Source organism: Microcebus murinus, chromosome 4 (assembly GCF_040939455.1).
Source record: "Microcebus murinus isolate Inina chromosome 4, M.murinus_Inina_mat1.0, whole genome shotgun sequence".
NCBI lineage: Eukaryota > Metazoa > Chordata > Mammalia > Primates > Cheirogaleidae > Microcebus > Microcebus murinus.
The window spans coordinates 110,357,801-110,382,644 of record NC_134107.1 but is presented as its reverse complement, the minus strand read 5'-3'; the positions used below and the strand labels follow the sequence as shown (position 1 = coordinate 110,382,644).

Genomic DNA, 24,844 nt, shown 5'->3' with positions numbered 1-24,844 from the left:
TTGCTTTCAGTAGGAGCAGCCATAGGCAGAGAGCTGGAAAGTGTGTGCTTTGCTGCGCTTCAGCCCTGGTGGTGGTAGCAGCCAGTAGGTAAAGCAGCTGTGGGCAGGGCAGCCTTTCATCATGACTACCACTCTGCTGGGGCAGGGGCAGGGGCAGTGGCAGTGGCTCATGCTTTGTCCCCAGTGGCAGCTGCAGCCAGTAGTGATGGCATCTGCAGGCAGATTTTGCCATGGCCACCCCTCTAATGAGCCACATGGCCCTGGCAGCAGCAGTCATTACAGACAGCAGCTATAGGCAGGGACCGGCAGTGGGCCTACAGGGATGCATGAGGAGGTGCAGGGGAGACTGGGGCCCTAGAGCAGGATGCAGTATGGTGGGGGCTGGGCTCTCAAAATGTCACCATGCTGTAGATGCTTAAGTTTGGGGGTTGTGGGACTCGGTATAAGTTCCCTCTCTGGAGCAGTACCATTGTGTCGTCTCCAGGCAGCTCCCTATATTGGTCTCAGGGCCCACAAGGGTCAATGGAGCTCTTGCATGGCTAGTACTGCAGAAGTCCACAGTGGGAATGTGGTCTGCTGGGGGGTCTTCTCACATACCCTTTCCCTGCACTGTGGAGTCTCTACAGGCTCCCAGACAATCCTAGACACGCATGCTGCCTTGTTACCCTCTCCTTCCTATGAGGCGTCTCCTGTCACTTCTCTGTTGAATTCTATGTTGTTCTTTCTTAGATGATCTATTCAAAATGTGATTATCTATTTGCTATTTTGGTTCTTTGTGGAAGAGGTTAAGTACCAGATGTATCTAGTCAGCCCCTCCAAATGTTTTTTCATTTTAAATTTAATGACTCTACTTTTTTAGTGGCTGTTGCCTTTGCTTTTGGTGTTATATTCAGAAGCTCAATGTCAAATCCAATGTCATAAAGATTTTATCCTATGTTTTAAGTTTTATAGTTTTAATTATTACATTTAGGTCTTAGATTAATTTTGAGTTAATTTTTATATATGGTATAAGGTAAGAATCCAACTTCATTCTTATGCATGTGGATAAATTGTTTTCCCAACACCATTTGTTGAAAACATTGTCCTTTATCCATCAAATTGTCTTGGTAATGTTATCGAAATTCAATTGACCATATACGCAAGGTTTTATTTTGGACCTTTGTATTCTATTCTATTCCTGTCTTTATGCCAGTACCACAGTTTTGATTATTACAGCTTGGTAGTAAGTTTTGAAATAAGGACATATGAGCGCTTCATCTTTGTTCTTTTTCAAGATTTTTATTTGCTATTCAGGGTCCTTTTAGAATGCATATGAATTTCAGGATGGGTTTTTTTTATTTCTGCAAAAAAATATCACTGGGATTTTGAAAGAGATTACTTTAAATCTAGAGATCACTTTGGGTAGTACTGATATCTTAACAATATTAAATCCTCTCACTTATTGATTTCTTTAGGTCTTGTTAAAATTCTTTCAGCAATATTTTGTGGTTTGCAGTGTTCAAGGCAAGTCTTTTGCCTTGTTGTGTTTTTTATTACTATGCGTTCTTTCTAATTTAGTCTTGAGGTCTCACTATTGAGAGTGAACATAAGCCACAAGAACCATTCTCTAGGAGAGCCCTTACCGGGGAACGTTAGATTCAGGGGTATTGAGGAGGTGAGACACAATGAGAAAATGAAACAGAATCAATGTATGACTTACATATCCCAGAGAGTCTGGGGTTGCCAATGGTGGGGTGGGCTGAGGGTGCAGACAGGAAATCTGGAGGTAGCAGGGAGCTCAACCATCTAGTGGGGAGTTAGAGAGGAAGAAGACCTGTGGGACTATGCCTTTATTAAGATTTATGGGCATTATCCCGTAGGTTTTCCCAAAAGGGTTGTATGTGGTTTGGCTAATTAAAAGAGAACATTTATGAAGGAGGAAACTTATTTGTATGACTCTGGTGTTAACTATTAGGTTTTATCACAGTCAGCAGTTCCAGGATGTGCTGGGTTTGGGGTCAGTGAGATGAGGAACAAGCAAGCAACATCACAAACTATAAAGGGAGAGGAAGTTTGAACTAGGCCAAAGGTGACAGGGTACAACTGGGTTTCACCTTATGTCAGGCCTACAAATGGATACCAAAGCAACAACTATATTAAACAAATTTATGACACACTCCTTCATTAAGTAATTCCTAAGCATTTTATTACTTTTAATGCTTTGTGAATGAAATTGTTTTCTTAATTTCCTTTTCAGATTATTCATATAAAATATATAAAAATGCAACCATATAAAGTATATAAAAATGCAACCAATTTTGATTGTTGATTTTATACCCTTTAACTTTGCTGAATTCATTTATTAGTTCTGACATATTTTTTGAGAAATATTTAGGGTTTTCTACATATATTATCATGTTATTTGTCAACAGGGAAAACTTTCTTTCATTCCATTTTGGATGACTTTTATTTTTTCTTGCCTAATTGCTCTGGTGAAGATTTCTAATACTATGCTGAATAGAAGTAGTAAAAATAGGCATGTGTACCTTATTCCTAAAGTTAAGAAAGTACTTTGTTTTCCATCAATGACTATGATGTTAGCAATGGATTTTTTGTATATAGTCTTTATTCCATTGAAAAAGTTACCTTCTATTCCCAGTTTGCTATATAGGGTAATAGTCCCCCAATTAACCTATAAATTAAATGTAATTTTGATTAAAGTTTCAACAGCTCATTTTTTCCCCACAGGACTTGTCAAAGGAAACCTAAAATACACATGGGAAAGAAATGGGGTCAAAACAACCAAGATAATTTTTGATGAACCCGGGAGACTTGCCCTACCAGATAACAAGACTTATTATGAAGCTACAATTCAATGCCTCTCTCTATGAACATGTTATTCCTTCCATTAAGAAGTAGAACCTATGTCCCCTCGTTTTAAATTTATGCTACACTTATAACTATTTGAACCAATAACACTGAAGAAAACAATAACATTGTTGAGAAAGCAACATTCTGGGACTTTCAAGACTAGACATTAAAAGGTCTAACAGTTTCTGGTTACTTATCTCTTGAGGTTCTAAGCCACCACGGAAAGGGTCCATGCTGCCCTACTAGAGAGAGATCACATGGAAAAGCCCTGAAGGATATGATACCATGTTGAAAGAAAGACCACTGAGAGAATTGGTGAAGCATGAGACATCCAGTCCTAGTTGCTAACACCATCTGATTGCAACTGCATGAAAGAACCAAGAAAGACCAACAGCAAACTGCCCATCTGAGACAACCCAAGGAAATGCAATAGAATTGTTATTTCAGTAACTAAGTTTTGAGGTATTTCAGAGAAAACAGGAACTTAATAATTAGGATAGTGTGATACCAGCACAGGGACAGCTTATGGACCAATGAATCAGAAAAAAAAAACCAAAAACCTGACACACATATTTGGACATTGATATATGACCAACTAGGCCTTAAAGATCACTAGTAAAAGGAAATACTACTTAATCTATGGTCTGAGATAACTAGAAAAAAAACCCAGATCCCTACCTTACCACATACTCAAAGAACATTCCAGATGAATTAAGTGAATTAAACATCTAATGGGAAAATTGAAACCTTAAAACTTAAAAATACAATAATAGTAAAGGAGGTATAGGAAGATATGCTTAGATAAAACGTGAAAAGGGCAAAAAAAAGGACTGGTAAAATTAACTACATCAAAATTTTACAAAGTTATCACAAAAGGAACACCATAAACAAAATGGAAAGATGAGTCTAAAACCAGCATAAAAATATTTGTAGTACACATTTGACAATTTGTAATCCCAACACGTAAGGAAAAAGAAATGAGAGAAGTATATGTCTACTTTAGCATCTTGAAAAGTACAGTTGACCCTTAAATGACACAGGATTAGGGACACCAATCTCCCATGTGGTTGAAAATCCATGTATAAATTTTAACTCCCTGAAAACTTAACTACCAATAGCCTATTATTGGCTGGAAACCTTACTGATAACATAAATAGTGGATTAATATATTTTACATGTATTATATACTGTATTTTTACAATAGAATAAGCTTAATAAAAATTTTATTAAGAAAATCATTAAGAAGTGAAAATATTTACTGATCACTAGGAGGAAGTGGATCATCAGTAAGGTCTTCAACCCTGTCTTATAGTAGGTAGGCTGAGGAGGGGTTGGTCTTGCTGTCTCAGGGGTAGCAGAGACAGAAGAGGTACAGGAAGTAGAAGGGGAGGCAGGCACACTTAGTATAACTTTATGGAAATATAGCATAATTTCTGTCTGACTTTTTTGCTTTTTCATTTCTCCAAGAATGTTTCTATATATCAATCCTTCTTATATCATTTGCTTTAGTTTCAAAGTCTGTACCATAGAAGGGTGCATGTCATAAAAAGTTAAAAGCAGTTTTGGATAACCAGAAGCCTTTTGACAGACTGTCTAATGTCAATTTGTTTTCTGGCACTGTTTCTTCTATACCTTCATTTTTAATATCTAGCACTGGCTCGGAAGCACTCATCTCTATCATGTCATCTTCTGTTAATTCCTCTGGTGTGGTGTCTATTAACCCTTGCATTTCTCCACGATCTGTATCTTAATACCCACCCCCGCTTTTTGTCACATCCACAGTCTCTTTCATGATTTCCTTGATTGGCTTTGTCACAAATACTGTGAAGCTATGCACAACATCTGGACATAGTTGCTCCAGCAGAAATTTATTGTTTGGGGCTTGATGGTTTTTACAGCTTTTTCTCTAACATTGATAGCATCTTCAACTGTATAATCCTTCCAGAATTTCATGATGTTCTATCAGGGTTCTTTTCCATAGTGCTGACAATTCTTTCCATAGAGTACCATGTGTAATGGGCCTTTAAGGTCCTGATTTAGAGGCTGAATTAGTGACATTGTGTTAGGGGCAGGTAGACTACTCTGAAGCCTTTGGTATTGAACTCATGGGGTTATGGGTGGCCAAGGGTATTGTCTGATACAAAAAGAACTTTAAAAGGCAATACTTACTGGCAAGGTACTTCCTGACTTCAGGGACAAAGCATAGATGGAATGTATACAGAAAAAAGGTTCTCATTTGTCCAGGCCACCCTGTTGTACAACTAAAAGATAGCTGATGTTTATCTTTTCTCTTCAAGGCTAGGGGGTTACCAGCTTTATAGACAAGGGCTGTCCTGATCATAAACTGCATTTGCACTAACAGCAGAATTAGCCTATCAGATCCCATCCTGCCTTAAGTCTCAGTGCTCACTTCTCTTCCTTACTAATAAATGTCCTTTCTGGCACGTTTTTCCAGAATAGGGGACTTTGTCTACATTAAAAACCTGTTCAGGCAGATCATCTTTCTTTTCAATCATTTCTTTAATGGTATCTGGGAACACATTTGCTGTCTCTTGATTGGCAAAAGCTGCTGCTCCTATTACCTTGATATTTTTTTAAGTCAAACCTCTTTAAAATTATCAAACCATCCTTTGCTGGCATTATCTCTAGTTTTAGATTCTTCACTTTCATTTTGCTTTACATTGTCATATAATTACTTTCCTTTTTCTTGAATCATATTAGAGTCCACAGGTATGTCTTTCTTATAGCAATCCTGCATCCACATAAAAGCTGCATTTTCAATACCAGATAAAAAGGTATTTTGTAAAAAGTGCAAGGTTTTAGCACCTGCTGGTGTAGCTGTAGCAACTGCTTCAAGAATTTCATTTTCTTTTTTATAATGTTTCTTACAATGGCTTCATTTTTTTTGCAATGGCAGGCAACCATACCCACAGGTCTCAATCTATGGTACACTTCAAGCAGTTCAGCTTTTTTTTGTACTGTCATGACTTTGCTTCTTCATAACACTTCTGGCATCACTAGTAGCACTTCTATGGGTCACATGAAGTTATTCACAGTTTACCGTATTCCACTAAACATGATGAAAAATGTGTAAGAACCACACGAGATCTCCTTTTACAGCAATATGCAATTTACTGGAGAGACAAAAAGCTCATACAAAGATGATTAACATCACACACTGTTTTAAGTGGATATCTGCAACACTTGAGTATACTGCACTAGCAATAGGAGGTGGCTATGAAATTATGACAGTACTATAGTATTACAGTTAAATTTATGCAGTTGTAATTTAATACTACATTTTATTTTTATTTACATTTCTCTTGACTGCAAATGGTACCATGTTCTGTAAGTGTGTAAGTTTTGATAAATTTTAACTTTTTATAATAGATTTATGTATATTTTATGGTAGTAAATGATAAAATATACTAATATCTACATAAATTTTATGCATTTGTAACATATCTACCCTTTTTCTTTTTCTTTTTTTATATTTCTAGGCTACATGGTTCATCTGTGAGTTTTTTCAAGTTATCACAAATCTCCAAAAATTTTTCTAACGTATTTATTTTTAAACATCTGTGTATGAGTGGACCTCCATAGTTAAAACAGTGTTGTTCAAGGGTTACGTGGAATGTAAGTGGGAGCTGATGAATATGATGAATGACTGAATAAACAAACATGTCTCAGTGAAACATGGTACTCATTTTCAAAACTGAATTCTTCCTCCTTCCTCAGATATTGTCTTTTTCTTCCTGATTTCCCAAAGTAAACAAACTGCACTGCCATTTAGCCAGTAGACCCACCTCACCACCCTAGATTCCTCTGCTGCTTCTCCTCCCCACACAAAGTATCTTTTTATATTCCAGAGCTCAAGATCTAATCTTAACCTTTGATTCCTTCATCTCTCCTGTCTCCCAATACTTGTCTCTCACACCTGTCCCTTTTTTCCCCAATTCCCCACTGCTACTTTCCTGGTCCTAAGTTTCCCTGAATTAGGATGATTACAATAGTCTTCTAACTGATCTCTCTCCATTTCCCACTACACACTCTCTTCTCAAAAGCCAGCTATACTTTCCCAGATCTTATTAAGAAAGTAATTGAAAAGTAAAGTTCAAAGACCTTAGATGATCACTGAAGGACCTCTATGGCATTTCTCCAAATACTTTCCAAACCATGTTTTCCCACAATCATTCTTCACCATTCATCCCCTTCCTTTCCAGGTAACTCAGTCTGTACTATTTTTTCTTCAATAAACGTGAAGACTTTTGAATACCATAAGAAATAACCTCTCTCACATTTGAATACCTGCAAGCACTCTTACAACACTTACTACATTCTTATCTTATGTTTATTGGTATATTGCTTATTCTCTTTTAGGAAAGGATCTCTACCTGGTTCGTCAGTGGTGTTCACATAGATGGCAAGCACATACAAGACATTCAATAAAACCATCCTAAATGAAATGTAGGTTTAAAGACTTCCTATCTAGATGTCCAAACATTAATGTATTTTATGCACTACCTGAACCACATGTACCAAGAGTATACACTATGAAGGATTAAGTTGCATTTGCCTGTGGAAATTTATGACATGAACCCAATGATTTAAATAATGTTCATTTCCTTTAACTTAACAATATCTCAATCCTTTGCCTATTAGAAATGGCAAACATCTAAAGACATGGACACAAGCCTGATGCAAGGGAAAAAAAATTAAAAAGAAATAATATATAATTAAACAATTAAAAAGAAATAGCAAACAGGGCCAGGTGTAATGGCTCATGCCTGGCCTGTAATCCTAGTACTCTGGGATGCTGAGGCAAGAAGAGTGCTTGAGCTCAGGAGTTCAAGACTAGCCTGAGGAAGTGTGAGACTTCATCTCTACTAAAAATAGAAAAATTAGCTGGGCATGGTAGTGTGCGCCTGTAGTCCCAGCTACTCGGGAGGCTGAGGCAGGAGGATTGCTTGAGCCCAGTTGTTTGAGGTTGCAGTGAGCTATGATGATGCCACTACACTCTAGCCTGAGTAACAGAGTGAGACCCTATCTCTAAGAAAAAAATGGCAAACAGGATTTCCACATCCTATACTTCTAAATTCCTTCCAAATCTATCTTTGGAGTTATTTTTCATGTATTGACTTTGCTTTTCAATCACCATGGAAACCAATCACAATTAATATCGTTAGGAACTTTAAAAATACAACTCTATTCAGCAAGCCATCAAATGTTCAGAGGAGTCTTTTCTCAATATGGAAAATGGAAATCAGTAGCATGGAGCAGGATAAAAATACACCACCACGGTCACATGAGAAGCCATTCACCAAAGCCTAGTCAACAGATTGCAAATGGGGCACAGAAAGAGTTCCTTTCTTTTACTTATCTTTTATAGTTCTATAATGATTCAATTTCACTGTGTCATACCTATGGAGTCTGTAAACAAGTTTCTTTTCATTTCAGTAGCCTGAAGTAGACATGGAGATACAAAAAATAATTTCTGTTGTACAATATTATGTGGTCCATTCACCCTACCTTCAACCTCCTAATATTCAACAATGAAAACACTACTTCAAAACTACTGAGTTCAGGAAGCCAAAGGGAAGAATAACTCTACAGAAGAGTCACATTTTATATGGTTAATAAGTGAACTATTAAGTTCTAATGTCTGCACATAAGGCAAAAAAATCAACAAAAATAAAATTACCCTTAAAATTTAATAAGAAAACTAGAGACCCACATGCATCTTAATAAACCTAACAATCAATTTTTCCTTCCAGAATTGAAATAGAGGACTGGTTCCTCAGTTGAGCACCAGATAAAGTAACTGATTTATTCATCTTTAAACATTAGACTCATATTCAGCTCAGTGTGATGGCCAGAGTATGAAGAATACATGAAAAAGAAACTAAATGACATGACAGCAGAATTACATCTCTCATCTTACTGATGCTCACACAAGAGTACATACTTGTCAGGAAACAATGCTTCATAAATATTTTCACATTTCTGCATGGTCAGGGCTTACTGAGCAAAGAGTATGGGCCACCTGGGTTAAAGGGTTGAATAGTAACCCAAAAGGTAGAGCCCTCCAGAGAGATATAAAGTCTCATCTCTCCCCCACACCATGTTTACATTCTAAGGTGTTTATGAAATACAGATCTTTGCTTCTTTTCTCCAGAGAAAATTTATATACATTCCAGAGCAAAGGTCTTTCTCTCCATCTCCACAAAGGAGAATAGGGAGAAGAGCTAGCTATCCTACATAAGCTCCAAGTTTCAAAATTCCAGAGTTCTTCTTTTGTGGTATAAAACCCCACTGTATACACAGGTTATATCTGGTTCTCACCGCATCACTCTATGGAGAACTGGGGCCTAGGGAATCAATACAAGTTACTCTATGAGTAAATAAAAGGCATGATTTTTGATCCAGGGACCTCATGTTTCTGTTGGGAAGCAGTGGAGAGTGAGTGTGTGTCCATAGTTGTGGCAAGCCAACTTGTTAGTTTACAAGTAGGGTAATATCTCAGACCCTTCACAGTTTCAGACTCAATAATATTATTTTCAAGCATATTCAGCTGGATCCCTATTAAGTATACTGCATGTATAACTTTGAGTCTACTATAGATACATTTTTTCATTGTCCAACCACTTTTACACATGTAACTCTTGGGTGGATAATCTCAAATGAGATACAGATAAAATCTAGTACTTGGTAGTAGGTAGTAGCACTGATAACTATCTGAACTTTTTGTTTCAAATTTTCCCTTCAGAGGACAATGATTTCCCAGAATAAGAGGGAGTGTTACTACAGAATGTGTGGAAATGTAAAGCTGAAATTTTTATTTCTTTTGGTTTGGGGAAAACTAAACTTTTTGGTCAGGGTGAGAATAATAAAATTAGCATGGCTTTTGTTTCAAATGGTGACACATGTAATAATGTGTACTTCTAAATAAGATATTTTTAACTGAAAATATCTACAAATTAATCTTACAAACTCAAGTGTTTTAACAAAAGAGGGGGAGATAAATTTTCATTATCTAATTCATTTTTATTAATGATGAAAGCCTAAGTGATAGGAAGCACTTTGGTGAAGTCATACACACTGCCTCAATTTTAACAATGCTGCTCTCGGGTCATCAGGACAAGCATGACTTTCCATATCTTAATAATGATGATTTGACTTCACCTAACAGCTTCCTTAGAACTTCTGCATGTCTCTAAAGTACTTTAAAATATATTCAGCAATCTTAATAAATATCATGTCACTTAATTCTCATAGTACTCAGTGACATAATTGGAATAGATGCATTTATTCCCATTTCGCAGATGAGGAAAGTGAGAAACAAAAATGTTACAGTTTTACTTAAGATCACACAGGTTACACTGCAATATTATGCATTGTACCTTTCCTTTGAGCTTCAACTACATTAAATATTTCAAGATATTTCAGAACTATGGTTTACTCTTTCTTGTTAAAATAGTAATTCTGTCAATTTATTCTTTTCTAGCACTACAAAAGAACATGCAAATGGCTTTAGGGTCAGACTGCTTTGATTAAAATCCAAGCTCCCCCCAGATAACAGCTATAATTTTGAATAAGTTCTTAAACCTTTTGCCTAAGTTTTCATATCTGAAGTTGTGAAAAGTTAATGAGTCAACATGCAAGAACTATTTATTTTGTCTGGCTCACAGGAAACATTTAATAAATATTTGCTTCTGTTTTTTTAATTATAATTCTGATTACTTCATTTAAAATGAAACTTAAAGATTTTAAATTTTTACATTATTACACCTCAATATTCTTACACTCAAGTCAAACTTTATTACCTCTTTCCACATTTTTCAGTAACGAGGCCAGAATGCATCTAATAACAGAAAGCCACAATAGCATTTCTGAGCCTCTCACAGGCAGGTTTCATACACAAAACTCAAGACACACGTATTAAATTCATGCTTTTCCTATGGCCTTTTTCTGATAAAACCTAAGCTCTTGCATTCAGATTAATTTAACTTAATGTTTTATACAAAATCAGATAAAAAGGAATACATTGATAGCTTCAAATAACCAGATGATAAAGAAAATATAAATTAGATATATCCATTTTACCATCCTACACACTAGATGGCAGTACAACATAAGGCACAGCAGAAAGAAATGAACACCTCAAATTGATAGAAAAGAAAAAAATTGATCATTTCTTTGCATGTTAGAAGAGATCTTTTTTCCCTTCTTACGGAAAAATACTTTGGGAAATCTGAATAAATCTTTGTGTTTTGGACAACGGAAGTGCTACAACAGGTAGAAAAGTGCAATAATGACAAATTTACAGAACTGAAAACTACATGTGACTTTACTTAACACAAAAAGCTCTTTCTAGCAATTGTTTTTCTTTTTTTATTTGAGGTTTAAATTTCTCTAAGCAAAACATCATACATTTATACTTGAAAATCTATAGAATTTGGCAAAAGTACTATTCACAGGAAAATATCCAAACTTAAATGTACTTATTAAAAATCAACTGCTGGCAGGGCGCAGTGGCTCACGCCTGTAATCCTAGCTCTCTGGGAGGCCGAGGCGGGCGGATTGCTTAAGGTAAGGAGTTCAAAACCAGCCTGAGCAAGAGCGAGACCCCGTCTCTACTATAAATAGAAAGAAATTAATTGGCCAACTGATATATATATAAAAAATTAGCCGGGCATGGTGGCGCATGCACTCGGGAGGCTGAGGCAGAAGGATCGCTCAAGCCCAGGAGTTTGAGGTTGCTGTGAGCTAGGCTGACGCCATGGCACTCACTCTAGCCTGGGCAACAAAGCGAGACTCTGTCTCAAAAAAAAAAAAAAAAAAAAATCAACTGCTGAAAACAAATTATTAATGATACATATATAATTCTATTTCTCTAAAGAAAATATAAGAGAAATATGTAGCATAATTATTAATATTTGACAAAGTTGGTTTATGACAAAGCTAGTTTCTGATAGGCAAGTTCTAATATGTTTGTTATTCTCAACTCTTTTCCAGGAAGAAAAGAAAATTTTAAAACTAATATTTCAATTCCATAAATAAGAAAAAAAGTATGCTTACAAATTAATCGTATGGAAAATAAAGAAAGAAAAACAAACTTAGCTTGATCAATAAACTATACGCTGGTTCTTTAATAAGACCAAATTTTACGAATATCTCATATACAATTTATAACACATAAACTTGAAAGGCTACATTAAATTGACAATTTTTAAGAAAATACAACAAAAGAATCTACCTAGATCAATAATCAAATCATAAATTGAAATGGTAATTAAAGTTAATCCCCTATTTGGAAACCAGGCCCAAAAGTTTTTAACAGGAAAATTCTACTAAACCTTCAAAGAACAGTTAATTTCTACTTACACAAACTATTCCAGGCATTTATTTTAAGGGAGGGGCAGTGGAAATCCCCCAAACTCAGGCGAGTGGACAAGGATAGCACAAAGGTCAACATCACTAACACAGATGCAAAAATTATAAAATCTTAATAGAATAAAAAAGGAATTTATTTTTAAATATATATAATACCATAGAATGTATCCCAGGAATGTAAAGATGTTTCAATAATCTACTTCTATGGCAAGATCAATTCTTTGTACTAATTTTTAAAGACATCTTATTCAAGCTCTATGGAAGCAAACTAAAATAAGAACATGACATAGTGTAGCCTCTCCTGCCCTGTGCTACTATAGCTCTTTTCTTTTTCACTTAGTCACAGCCTCAGTTCTTTAAATCAGAGCTCACAGTTCATCTATAATTTCTTAGCTAGAATGAACATTAACTGTCACCTGTATTCTAGTGTATTTAGAAACTGTACTTTCTTTTCAGTGTGAAGATAAGAAAAATACAACCAAGATTAACTGACACTCTCCACAGTGGTCAGGAGAATATGGCACAATGAGAACACACTGCCACCTGGCCACACTCATTCTGTACCACACTGGCATCATTTCTCTTAACACAATGCTTTCATCTTACACCACACATTATAACTGAAGGTACTGAGATTTAAACAGGATGGTTATATAATTTGCTTTATTATAAATAAACACTCATAAGAAATATATATTCTTACAAGAGTAAAATTTATCTTTTTTTTCAAGCTCTAAGCTTCAGTAGCAAATTTTAAATGATGAATAAAAATAAAATAGTAAAACAAAATTTTGTAAACCAGTTGTATCTCTTCCTCAAACATAAATCCATTCATCTCATTGATCTATTCATTCAACAAATATTGATTGAGTAGTTTTTATGTGTCAGGCACTGTTCTAGATGCTGAAGGAAGGACAAGAAAATAAATAATAAAATATTTATCGTGCCAAATGGTGGTAAGTGTTATGGAGGGGGAAAAAAAACATGGGAGGGAGATGAGGAATGCTGGTGACCAGGAGTTACAATCTTATATACAGAAGGTACATTCTGAGCAGACAGCACTAAAACAACTATTTTAGAAAGGGCAAGCAGCAAGGCAGCTATCCCAGGGGAGCTTTTTAAGTAAAGGAAAGAGAAAGTACAAAGGCCCCAAGAAGGGGGTATGCATAATGAAGTAAGGGCAAAGAGGCCACTGTAGCTGGAACACCTTGTCTGAGGGGAAGAGAAGGAAGAGATGAGGACAGAGAGGTAAGGGCACATTCTGTAAATCCTTGCAGGAAACTTTGAGAAATTTGACTTTTACTCTGAACAAGATGAGAAGTAATTGGAGGGTACTGAAAAAGTGAAATGATCTGACTCACATTTGAAAAAAACTCATTCCTGTTACCATGCCAACTACAGAGGGCTACTGAAATAATCCTCCCAAAATGACAACGGCTTAGCATAAGGTGATAGCAGAGAAGCAAGTAGGGGTGGTCGGATCTCAGATTTACTTTAAAGACAGAGCTAAGAAATTTGCTGATGGACTGGATATAAGGACTGACAGAAAGAAAGAAGCCCAAGATGCCTCCTTGGCTGGCCTTAGGAACTGAAAGCATAGTTTCCGTATTTACCAAGATGGGAAGTCAGCAGGAGGAGTAGGTCTGAGAGGAGGCTGTTTTAGGCATGCTATGTTTAAGGTGCTTATTAGGCATCCAAGTGAAGATACTGGGAAGTCAGCTGGATATACAAGGCTGGAATTCAAAAGAGAATCATAAAAATGTCCTTGTACATTACATGGTAATGATATATCTCAATTCTTTTATAAACAACTATGTCTTTCAATCTAAATAAATAATCTAATAAAATAATTGAAATTTCTAATGTATAGAATTTAAAATAATTATTTTCATTTATAATCGAAAGCCACTGACATTTCCTATCATACTAGGATATGATGACCAATTGCAATTATAAATTTGACATCTTAAGAGGAGAAAAAACTATAAATATAAAGACAAATCTGTAAGCCTAACATCACAATAAAAAAGAAAAAGTATGTAACTAAAGAATGTCCCCAAATTGGGACATATAAAAGGCAACAACCAAGTATGAATAACCTACTGATTTATAATAGAGCTGCCCAGCATATAACTGATGACCTTTTGTAGACACATGTTAGTAAGTTTTCTTATTTGGCTTCTCCTCAGAACATATTCCAATCTTATACTGAAAATAAGTAAGAGAATCATTTTCCATAAACATGTTGTATGGAATCAAATGTGCTAGGATTTATCTAATGTATAAAGCAATTATAAAATGATAAAGATATGAACTTTATTTTAACTGCCTGTAGCAGACAAAATGTAGGATTGTTTAAATGTTAATATTATTGTTCTGGTTTTTCTTTAGGTGGCATTCAATTATTTCATAAAATGTGAAGTCTAATACTAGACAGGGAATTTTGACCCAAGTCAAAAAACACAAACATGTAAGTCAAGCCAGATTGCTATTACAGTTCTTTTACTGCAGGGGTCCCCAACCTACAGTGAGTTGTATAATTATTTTATTGTACATTACAATGTAATAATACTAGAAATAAAATACACAATAAATGTAATGTACTTGAATCATCCCAAAACCATTTCCCCCCACACATCCCCCCCCCCCCGGTCCATGGAAAAATTGTCTCCCATGAAAACTTGTCCCTGGTGCCAAAAAGGTTGGGAACTGCTATACAACTGTTAATGAAAACTAATGTTTCCTTCCTGAAGGCATCTGACATAGGCTGAACCCAACCAGAAGTAGAGGGCAAGGTAATCTGGGAGATGTGGTATGTAGAGACCAGTCTCCCAAGGCACAGAAGGCAGGAGAAAACTGGCTGGAAAATGAATTTTGCAGGAGAGGCATGCCAAACACAGCAGTAGTCAACAAAGAAAGAAGATTCTAGAGTGGAACGGCAAGATGCAGCTGAGTTGGTTTCCTCTGAACCAACCCTACCCTCCAAACTCCAGAAACCTCCTGGTCAATCAACATAAAAATCTCATTCATCTGCCTCACTTACAATGGATCACAAACTGAGTTGGTATCATATCTTGTTTCTGCCTGAGAAGTAGTGGAATGTTTACAGGTTTGAAGTGAGCACAATGGGGAGGTGAAAAATAGAATGATTTTCTCTAAAATAAAGATTACAGGTCTATTCTGGTAGAAAGTCTGTTCCCCTGTAAGAATTAGACAGAGTCCTCCAATTAAGAGGACTAAACCCTAATAATTGGCATTTAACAAAATCTCAGAATACAGAACCAAACTCAGCTGAGTAACTACTGTCTGTTCCTTACCCACATCCTCAATGCACCCATTATAAACTTTTCAAACAGAAAATAATAAAATTTCAGAACCATGCTATTGTTTAGTACAACTTCGTTCACCTCACAGATAAAGGAAATGAAACCCAACAAAGCTGAGCTACTTTCCTAAGCAGAAAGGAAATCAGAATCTGTATTTGTTAACTAAAGCCAGTGTTTTCTCTATTCCACTACACCAGGCTTACCATTAACAGTTCTGTTTTTATGTCAGACTCATTAAAGAATCCCCAACCCAGCATGATACCAACATTTAAATATTAGGTTGGTGCAAAAGTAACTGCGGTTTTAGCATCATTGAAATTTACCATTTGATACTGGAATACATTCTTAAATAAATATAGTTATGTTATACATAATTTTAACGTGCATATCTCACATCATATTTTTTGCTAATGACTTATTATTACTTGCTGTTTATTTTATATTTATTTTGGACTATGGAAATGATGTTAGACAAAAAGCAAATTCAAGTGATTTTCCTATCCAAGTTCAAAATGGGTCGTAAAGCAGTGGAGACAACTCGTAACATCAACAACACATTTAGCCCAGCAACTGCTAATGTATGTCTGGTGCAGAGGTGGTTCAAGAAGTTTTGCAAAGGAGACAAGAGCCTTGAAGATAAGGAGCGCAGTGGCCAGCCATGGGAAGTTGACAACGACCTGCTGAAAGCAATCATCGAAGCTGATCCTCTTACAACTACACGAGAAGTTGCCAAAGAACTCAATGTCGACCACTCTATGGTCGTTGGGCACTTGAAGCCAATTGGAAAGGTGAAAAAGCTTGATAAGTGGGTGCCTCATGAGATGACCAAAAATAAAAAAAAAATCGTCATTTTGAAGTGTCTTCTTCTCTTATTTGTACCCAACAACAATGAACCATTTCTTGATCGGATTGTGATGTGCAACGAAAAGCAGGTTGTATATGACAACCAGTGATGACCAACTCAGTGGTTGGACTGAGCAGAAGCTCCAAAGCACTCCTCAAAGCCAAACTTGCACCAAGAAAAGGTTATGGTCACCTTTTGGTGGTCTCCTGCCAGGCTGATCTACTACAGCTTTCTGAATCTCAGCAAAACCATTATATCTGAGAAGTATGCTCAGCAAATCAATGAGATGCACCGAAAACTACAACACCTGCAGCCGGCTGGCACTGGTCAATGGAAAGGTTCCATTTCCTCTCCATGACAATGCCAGACTGCATGTCGCACAACCAACCACTTCAAAAGTTGAACAAATTGGGCTACGAAGTTTTGCCTCATCTACCACGTTCACCTGACCTGTCACCAACTGACTACCACTTCTTCAAGCATCTCGACAACTTCTTGCAGGAAAAATGCTTCCACAACCAGCAGGATGCAGAAAATGCTTTCCAAGAGTTCGTTGAATCCCAAACATGGATTTTTACGCTACAGGAATAAACAAACTTATTTCTCGTTGGCAAAAATGTGTTGATTGTAATGGTTCCTATTTTGATTAATAAAGATGTGTTTGAGCCTGGTTATTAATATAATGATTTAAAATTCACGGTCTAAAACTACAATTACTTTTGCACCAACCTAATATTTTTGTCTGGTTTTAAATCTCTAGCTTCCTATATCTTTTCATGATGTTCACTAAAACTCCTCACAGTGTTTACTGCCTCCAAAAGAGCTCATTCAACCTTGTAAAAATGAAAAACAGGCTAAGTAAATTAATTAGAAAATAAGTTACCTACATAGGTAAACTAAATCACTAAAATAAATGTATCAAAATACTTAACAGTTACAAAATGAAAAATGTATTCATTACTGTTTCCTGAAAAAGCTCTTCGTGACCTAACAAATTTATCCTCATAACTGCAATCTGAAGGATATACACATTAAAGAAACAAAATGTCCTTTGCTTGATGTCACAGTAGTCAAGCATTGTAAATCTCTAACACTTTTTTTAAACTGTCAATTTATCTGAAATAGAAATGTCCTTCACTTTCATAAATCCTATAGGTTAAATTCATCTCACTTGTTTATGAAATAAAATTACAAAAAGAGGCACACGGTGACACAGCATCAGCCATGTCTCATGAGGTTGTTTTTCTGGAGAAACAGTGGAGTTAGGGCAACTGCCAGAGGCAAAGAACCTCTCTATGTCATGTGTAGAAATCAAGACTTTTTTCTATTAGCCTAAACAAGTAACAAAGAATTATTTTTGTTCCCCTGAGGAAATATAATTTTTAAAATAACCATAATCTGGTAATTTAAAAGTTTTTTTCATAATTTTCTCACATTAAGCGCCAATGAGTTATAATACAAGAGCAAAGTATTTAGCTCAATGTCAATAAGTCAGATTCAATAATTTATATGTAAGTGGAAAGGACAATGATAGCCAAGACATTTCTGAAAAAGAAGAATCAAGAAAGAACACTTTAATCCACCAAATATCAAAACTCATAGTAATTAACTAAGAGAAGGTAGTACTCTCAAGGTTACACAATTTCAGAATAGAAAGCCACTACATAAAGCCACAGACTTATGGACCTGATACATGACAAAGGAAGAAGAAAGAACTGATTTTCCTTAATTCATATATATAGCGTGATGGTTAATTTTATGTGTCAATTTGGATTCAAGGTTATTCAATAGAAAAGAACAAGAGTTTTCATCTCAACCAATAAGATAACAGTAGAAAAACTACTTCAAAGTTTCATCTGTCAGATGCAGATATACAGATATAGACAAATACATAGATATCTTAATTCAGGATGTAAGAAATATCTCAAATGTACCTGTATGCTGCCAAATTCAACATTCTCATAATGGAAATGGGCACACTCAGCCATTTTCGGAAAGTGACCCTTAGTGAAGGGTAACCTGAAATACATGAAAATAATTAAGAAATAAGATAGTGGTATAGTCAAAATTACTAAGTCTAAGGGGAAAATTCAATGAATTTAAGAGCTCATGCAAGTAAAAATATTTAAAAGCGCATGCATCTTAGCCACACATATCCACACAAACCCTTTCAGAAATACACTGAATCAAATGAGTATTATACTTAGTATACAGATCACAATCAAAAATAAAAAAGCATCACTGTACTCTGTTAATCTTGACTGTACTTTGAGCAAATGTCATGGAAACTGACTGTGAACAGCCAGCTTCTAAACAGAACCAGCATTCTCAACACAAAACACAAAACCAGATTTTACCTGTGAATATTGTCACAGCCCATCAGTCCTGGAGTGGTGGACCTGGACGCAGAATTAACATTTTTATCCTTATCTTTCCTCTACTGACGCATGAAATACAGCAATCTAACTCTTTACCAAGTGAAAAGATGTTAAACAGAAAATGTTTAAACCTGAATGGGGTACCTTCAAGTACAGGTTGACATATCCCTTATCCATAATGCATGGGACCAGAAACTTTTGGATTTGGGAATTTTTCAGATTTTTTTCAGATTTTGAAATAACTGCATATACAAATGGAGTATCTAGAGGATGAGACCCAAGTCTAAACATGAAATTCATTTGTATTTCATATATACCTTATCCACAGAGCTGGAAGGAAGTGTTATATAATATCGTTAATAAAGTTGTACATGAAATAAAGTTTTGACTGCAAACTGTCACATAAGGTCAGGTGCGAAATTTTCCATTTGTGCTGTCACGTAGGCAGTCAAAAAACTTTCAGATTTTGGAGCACTTCAGATTTTGGATATTCAGATTAGGGACGCTCAACCTGTATTTCACATAACAGTCAACTCTCAGCATCTATTTTATGCTTCTCAAAGGCAAACCTGAGATCCAGCAATCTTACAACTCAAACAACAAAGATGATTTTCCTCAATAAATGAGAACATGCATTAAAGGTAACAAAAAGGATATAGTTGGACTGTTCCTGTTAAACAAATGCAACATAATAGACAATCACATAAGTTGTTTCAAGAAAAAATAAAGTATATTTTTAGATGAATGGATCGTCTGTAAAGCTACTTAAACTAATTTTTGAGTCATAATTTAAGGATTAAAACTATAATACGTGCACAGTTAAGAGTATATTTATTAAGGAATCTAACTAAAATTTTTAAGAGAAATATAGAACTAATCTCCATTTATAGTAATTCATACAGGTATCACTCTAAAGTTATACTTACTTTTTCACATGTTTAACCTTCATACTGGCTGTACTACCACATGTCTTAAGAGTAAGATCTCCAGGAATCTCTGGAACATCTGCTCCTCTTGCCTTAAAAAAATAAAGACAAAATTTTTATGAAATTCCTTTATTATTATTAATACTTTTTAAAAGGAGATTATAGTTAATTTTAATGGTTCTGCTGACTTGTACCAACAAAAATACATGTTGTTAATAATCTCTTCTTAAATTTATAACCTGAGTTTTAATTATTTAAAATAAAAAATCTTCACATAGTTTAAATATTTAGCTTTATTATATAGGGGAAAACTCTCTGTGAAAATAAAAATTTTCATGCTCTTGTAAATCAAATTTCAAAATAAGCTATTACATTATGTGTCGCAATTCAAACTAAAATCTCCCCTGACAGTTGCTGGAATAAAATTAATTTGGTTACTATGATTAATATAGGTTAAAATGATAATTTGAACATAATTAAGATATCAAAACATGCATTTCTCACACCAAAATCTCAAAATGACATGTATATAATATTTCCAACTTACTCCTTAGTGTGTCATAGTTTTCACAGTGGTGAATTTTTAACTTTAGGGGCACATTCAGCTGACATTATTCAAAATTTAAAAAACTGAAAAAATTAAAAAGTTCTTAAACACTTTGGACACAATAAAAATCAAGTCCAAATATCTATTTTTAAAAAAATTTATGTTATAATACCTATAATAGATAACAGAAAAACTGAAGCTGAATTACTACAGCCCATGCCACATAATTCAATAGAGGAGAATAATGTGGGATAAGCAGAGTAAGTTGAGAGGAGAAATCACAAACTTGACTACATTTTTTAAATGTCTTTTTATGAAAAAAAAATAGCCAAAATAATCAATATGGTTTGAATAAATGTTAAAAGACACACACACACACGCACACACACCTTCCCAAAGATGTAAAGTAACCATGCATAAACTTAAAAGAATTAACCCTTGGTACATTATCATGGTCCATCAGACTGAACTATTGTATTTGAGGTTTTTTCCCTTAACAAATTTAACTATTTATAAGGATTGCTTTGCTATGCTGAATCCTTCTTAGATGTCTTTTTATTCCTTCTTAGAGGTCTTCCAAAGGAAAAAAGAAAATGTACTAATCTCTTTAGTAATACAATAGAATTATTCCATCTTAAAATTACCATTATGGATCCACTGGATCTTTTTATAAGTCTAAGACAGAATCTTACTGATTTTTTCTCTATCTTGAGAAAGTTATTTCATAATCCTAGGCATTATTTCAACATCATTGTTCATCAATTATTCCACGTATTATTAATCTATTATTCCACCAATACACCATGCTAAAAAAATTTTAAGAGACTAAAAAATAGGAAGTAATTTTTTTCAAAAAGAGGAAAATAAGAGAATATCCTAGAAAGGAGCTTGACAAACTTTTTCTTAAAGGACCAATTAGTAAATATTTGAGGCTTGTGGGCCACAAAGTCTCTGCCCACTACTCAACTCTGCTACTGTACTGCAAAAGCAGCCACACATAAATGACCAAACACAGTCACATTCCAACAAAACATGATTTGCAAAATCAGGCAGCCAGATCATACGGGAGGGCGCCCAGAAGATGGCGGATGAGAAACACCGCCAGACAGAGTGTCTCTGCAGAAAAGACAGATTCTAGCAGAAATTAGAAGCAAGAAGACGAGCCTACATCGCATGAGGGTCGGAAGGAGGAGTACCTGAGACCACGGGAGACTCCACGGGAGAAGGTCACGGAGGAGAACTGGAAGCTGAGACCGCTGGAGCAGCCTGGAGACCAGCGGTAAGTGTAGGTGGATCGGCCATTTCCCCTCCCCTGCATCCCGGACTGCTGGTGGGCTCCCCAGCGGGTGGCGAGACCTGCGGACACCAGCGCAGCAACGGCCGCTGCCAGTGAGCGGTAAGCCAGTAGCGAACGCGGCACCAGGATCCCAACTCCCTCGGGCACCTCCGTGTGCACAGACCCAAGCCACAAGGCAGACGCCATATTGCCTCCTTCTCCCCTCCCCCGACCCTACCCACGGCTGCCCAGAGAGACAGAGAGACAATATAGCCACCAGCCAGAGGCACCTAAAGGTAATGGGCACCTTCCCTTTTGGGGCCCTACCGCTGACTAAGGAGAACTCAGACTGTGAGCTCCCTATCCGCCAGCCCTCCGAGGTGCTGCTGGCATGGTGATCCCAGGAGAACGGGGCAAATTCTGAGGTTGAGAGACATAAACCCAGCGTAGGCTCCCTGTGGGTGAATTGGGACTGGCACTGCTCTCCCTGCTGGGGATACAGTTTGAACTCTGGGACCCAGAGGTCAGACCTGCAGACCAGATCCCGAGCACCGAGGTCTCGCATTGCCCAGGGCACAGAAGGGATATACTGAACAGCCTACTGAGGTGTGTGCCTTCAGGGGCAGATCAGTGTCCTAGAGAGCAACCCTCCCCCAAAGGGAGGCCGTGTGCCCAGCCCAGGTAGCGTTCCTGCACAGGGAACCTCCCCACCAGCAGCACAGCCAGGGGAGGCATGGTGGCGTGTGGTCTGGCCTGCTGCCAGAGGCCCAGGAGTAGCTGCGGAGTTGGGGACGGTGGAAAGAAGCGAGGCCCGCTCCAGACTGCGGGTCTCAGACACCTCCAACCCCCCCACGCAGACTCTCTGACTGAGCGAGGACATTCCAGCCCCTCCCTGTAAGCTTTGCCTGGAAGCAGAGAACAGAACTTTGACCCCTGCTAATGGCATTGGTGGTGCCTGAGGGCAGGCTTACCCAACCCAGTTCTGCCCAGAATCTCTCCTAGACCAGCCCTCACTGAAGGGGAGGAAAGGACACACCTGGAAGTCCCAGGGCCCCACCCACCACCTGAGGCACTAGAGTGCCTCTCTACAGGAACAAGACCTGATAATGGGACACAAAAAAAACAGCGTAGCTTGTTCCTCCAAGCAAGCGCCACCTGCTGACAGAGAGGGCATCCTGCACACCCTTTTCACGGCACCTACTGACTCATTATACAGGGAGTGGTCGAATCTCACCCACAGACACAACCTACAGGCTCAGAACTAAACAAGGCGTGTGAATACCAAAACAAACATCTAAAGAAAAGAAACAACAACTGATCAACATGGGAAGAAATCAGCGAAGGAACTCAGGAAATATGAAGAACCAAACAGAAAACAAACCCCCAAAGAGGAGCCCCAGCCCCCTAGAAATGGGCACCAACCAAAATCAGGCAAACAAAATGACAAAAGAGGAATTTCGTATGTGGATCATAAGAACACTCACCGACTTGCAAGAACAACTCAAAAACCAACACAAATAAACCACAAAAAGCCTTCAGGATCTGGAAAAACAGTTCACTAAAGAAATAGACACAATGAAGAAAAGTTTAACCGAACTGCTGGAAGTGAAGAATCAATTCAGGGAACTACAAAATACAGTGGAAATTCTCAAGAATAGGGTAGATCAAACAGAAGAAAGAATCTCAGAGCTTGAAGATAACACACTCCAACTAAATAAAACAGTCACAGAGATAGAGCAGAGAAACAAGAGAAAAGAGCAAAGCCTACAAGAGATGTGGGACTATGTGAAAAAACCGAATGTGAGGGTCATAGTGTTACCAAAAGGGGAAGAAGACAACACTCAAAGGTTGGACAAGCTATTTGAAGATATAATAGAGGAAAATTTCCCAGGCCTTGCTCAAAATCTCGATATACAAGTTCAAGAAGCTCAGAGGACCCCTAGGAGATTCAATGCAAACAGGAAGACGTCACGACATGCAGTCATCAGACTGACCAAAATATCAACTAAAGAGGCCCTTCTAAGAGCTATAAGACGAAAGAAGCAAGTGACATACAAGGGAAAGCCAATTCCAATAACACGAGACTTCTCTACTGAGACTTTACAAGCAAGGAGAGACTGGGGCCCCATTCTCACTCTTTTGAAACAAAACAATGCCCAGGCTAGAATCTTATTCCCTGCAAAACTAAGCTTCGTATAAGAACGAGAAATACAGACATTCTCAGAAAAGCAAAGGCTCAGAGAATTCACCAAGACAAGACCAGCCCTACAAGAAGTACTCAAAACGGTGTTACGCACGGAACATCATAATAATAACCCACGAATATAAAAACAACCAAAACCCAAAGATTAAAGGCCAGATATTACAATGGCTCAAGACAGAAATCATAGCAACAACATCCAACCCAACAGAATGAACAGTAATCTACCTTACCTATCAGTTCTCTCCATAAATGTGAATGGCTTAAACTCTCCACTCAAGAAACATAGGCTGGCTGAATGGATAAGACAATACAGGCCACGTATATGCTGTCTTCAGGAAACACATCTAACCTGCAAGGATGCATACAGACTAAAAGTAAAAGGGTGCAGATCAGTATTCCAAGCAAATAGAAGCGAAAAGAAGGCTGGCGTGGCAGTTCTAATTTCAGACGATTTAGTTTTTTTTTTTTTTTTTTTTTTTTTGAGACAGAGTCTCACTCTGTTGCCCAGGCTAGAGTGAGTGCCATGGCGTCAGCCTTGCTCACAGCAACCTCAAACTCCTGGGCTCGAGCGATCCTTCTGCCTCAGCCTTCCAAGTAGCTGGGACTACAGGCATGCGCCACCATGCCCGGCTAATTTTTTTTATATACATATCAGTTGGCCAATTAATTTCTTTCTATTTACAGTAGAGACAGGGTCTCACTCTTGCTCAGGCTGGTTTTGAACTCCTGACCTTAAGCAATCCGCCTGCCTTGGCCTCCCAGAGAACTAGGATTACAGGCGTGAGCCACCGCGCCTGGCCTTGTTTTTAAATTTACCAACAAAAGTAGTGAAAGACAAAGAGGATCATTATATAATGGTGAAGGGCACACTTCAACAGGAAGACATAACAATTTTAAATATATACGCACCCAACTTAGGTGCACCCAGATTCATAAAGCAAACCTTACTGGAGCTAAGCAAATGGATTAATAGCAACTCCATAATCACCGGAGATTTCAACACCCCAGTGACGGCACGAGACAGATCCTCCAAACAGAAAACTAATAAAGAAATAATGGACTTAAACAAAATTCTAGAACAATTGGGTCTGATTGACATTT

General features: G+C 37.1%; 1 protein-coding gene across 23 annotated transcripts in view; it reads right to left on the bottom strand.

Annotated features, from left to right (window-relative positions):
- Positions 1 to 24,844, bottom strand: part of ARHGAP32 (Rho GTPase activating protein 32) — a 319,968-nt gene that overhangs the window by 134,620 nt on the left and 160,504 nt on the right. For 20 of the 23 annotated variants that reach the window (XM_076002670.1, XM_020286787.2, XM_020286792.2 and 17 more), the window contains 3 exons: positions 19,718 to 19,809; positions 18,771 to 18,812; positions 18,348 to 18,432 (listed from right to left, as the gene is read on the bottom strand). In XM_076002670.1, coding sequence (XP_075858785.1) covers positions 18,348 to 18,432; positions 18,771 to 18,812; positions 19,718 to 19,809 — 219 coding nt within the window. Of the gene's footprint in view, positions 1 to 18,347; positions 18,433 to 18,770; positions 18,882 to 19,717; positions 19,810 to 24,844 lie in introns of those variants that run through there. The other 3 variants (XM_076002671.1, XM_012772284.3, XM_076002682.1) reach the window with 2 other exon arrangements.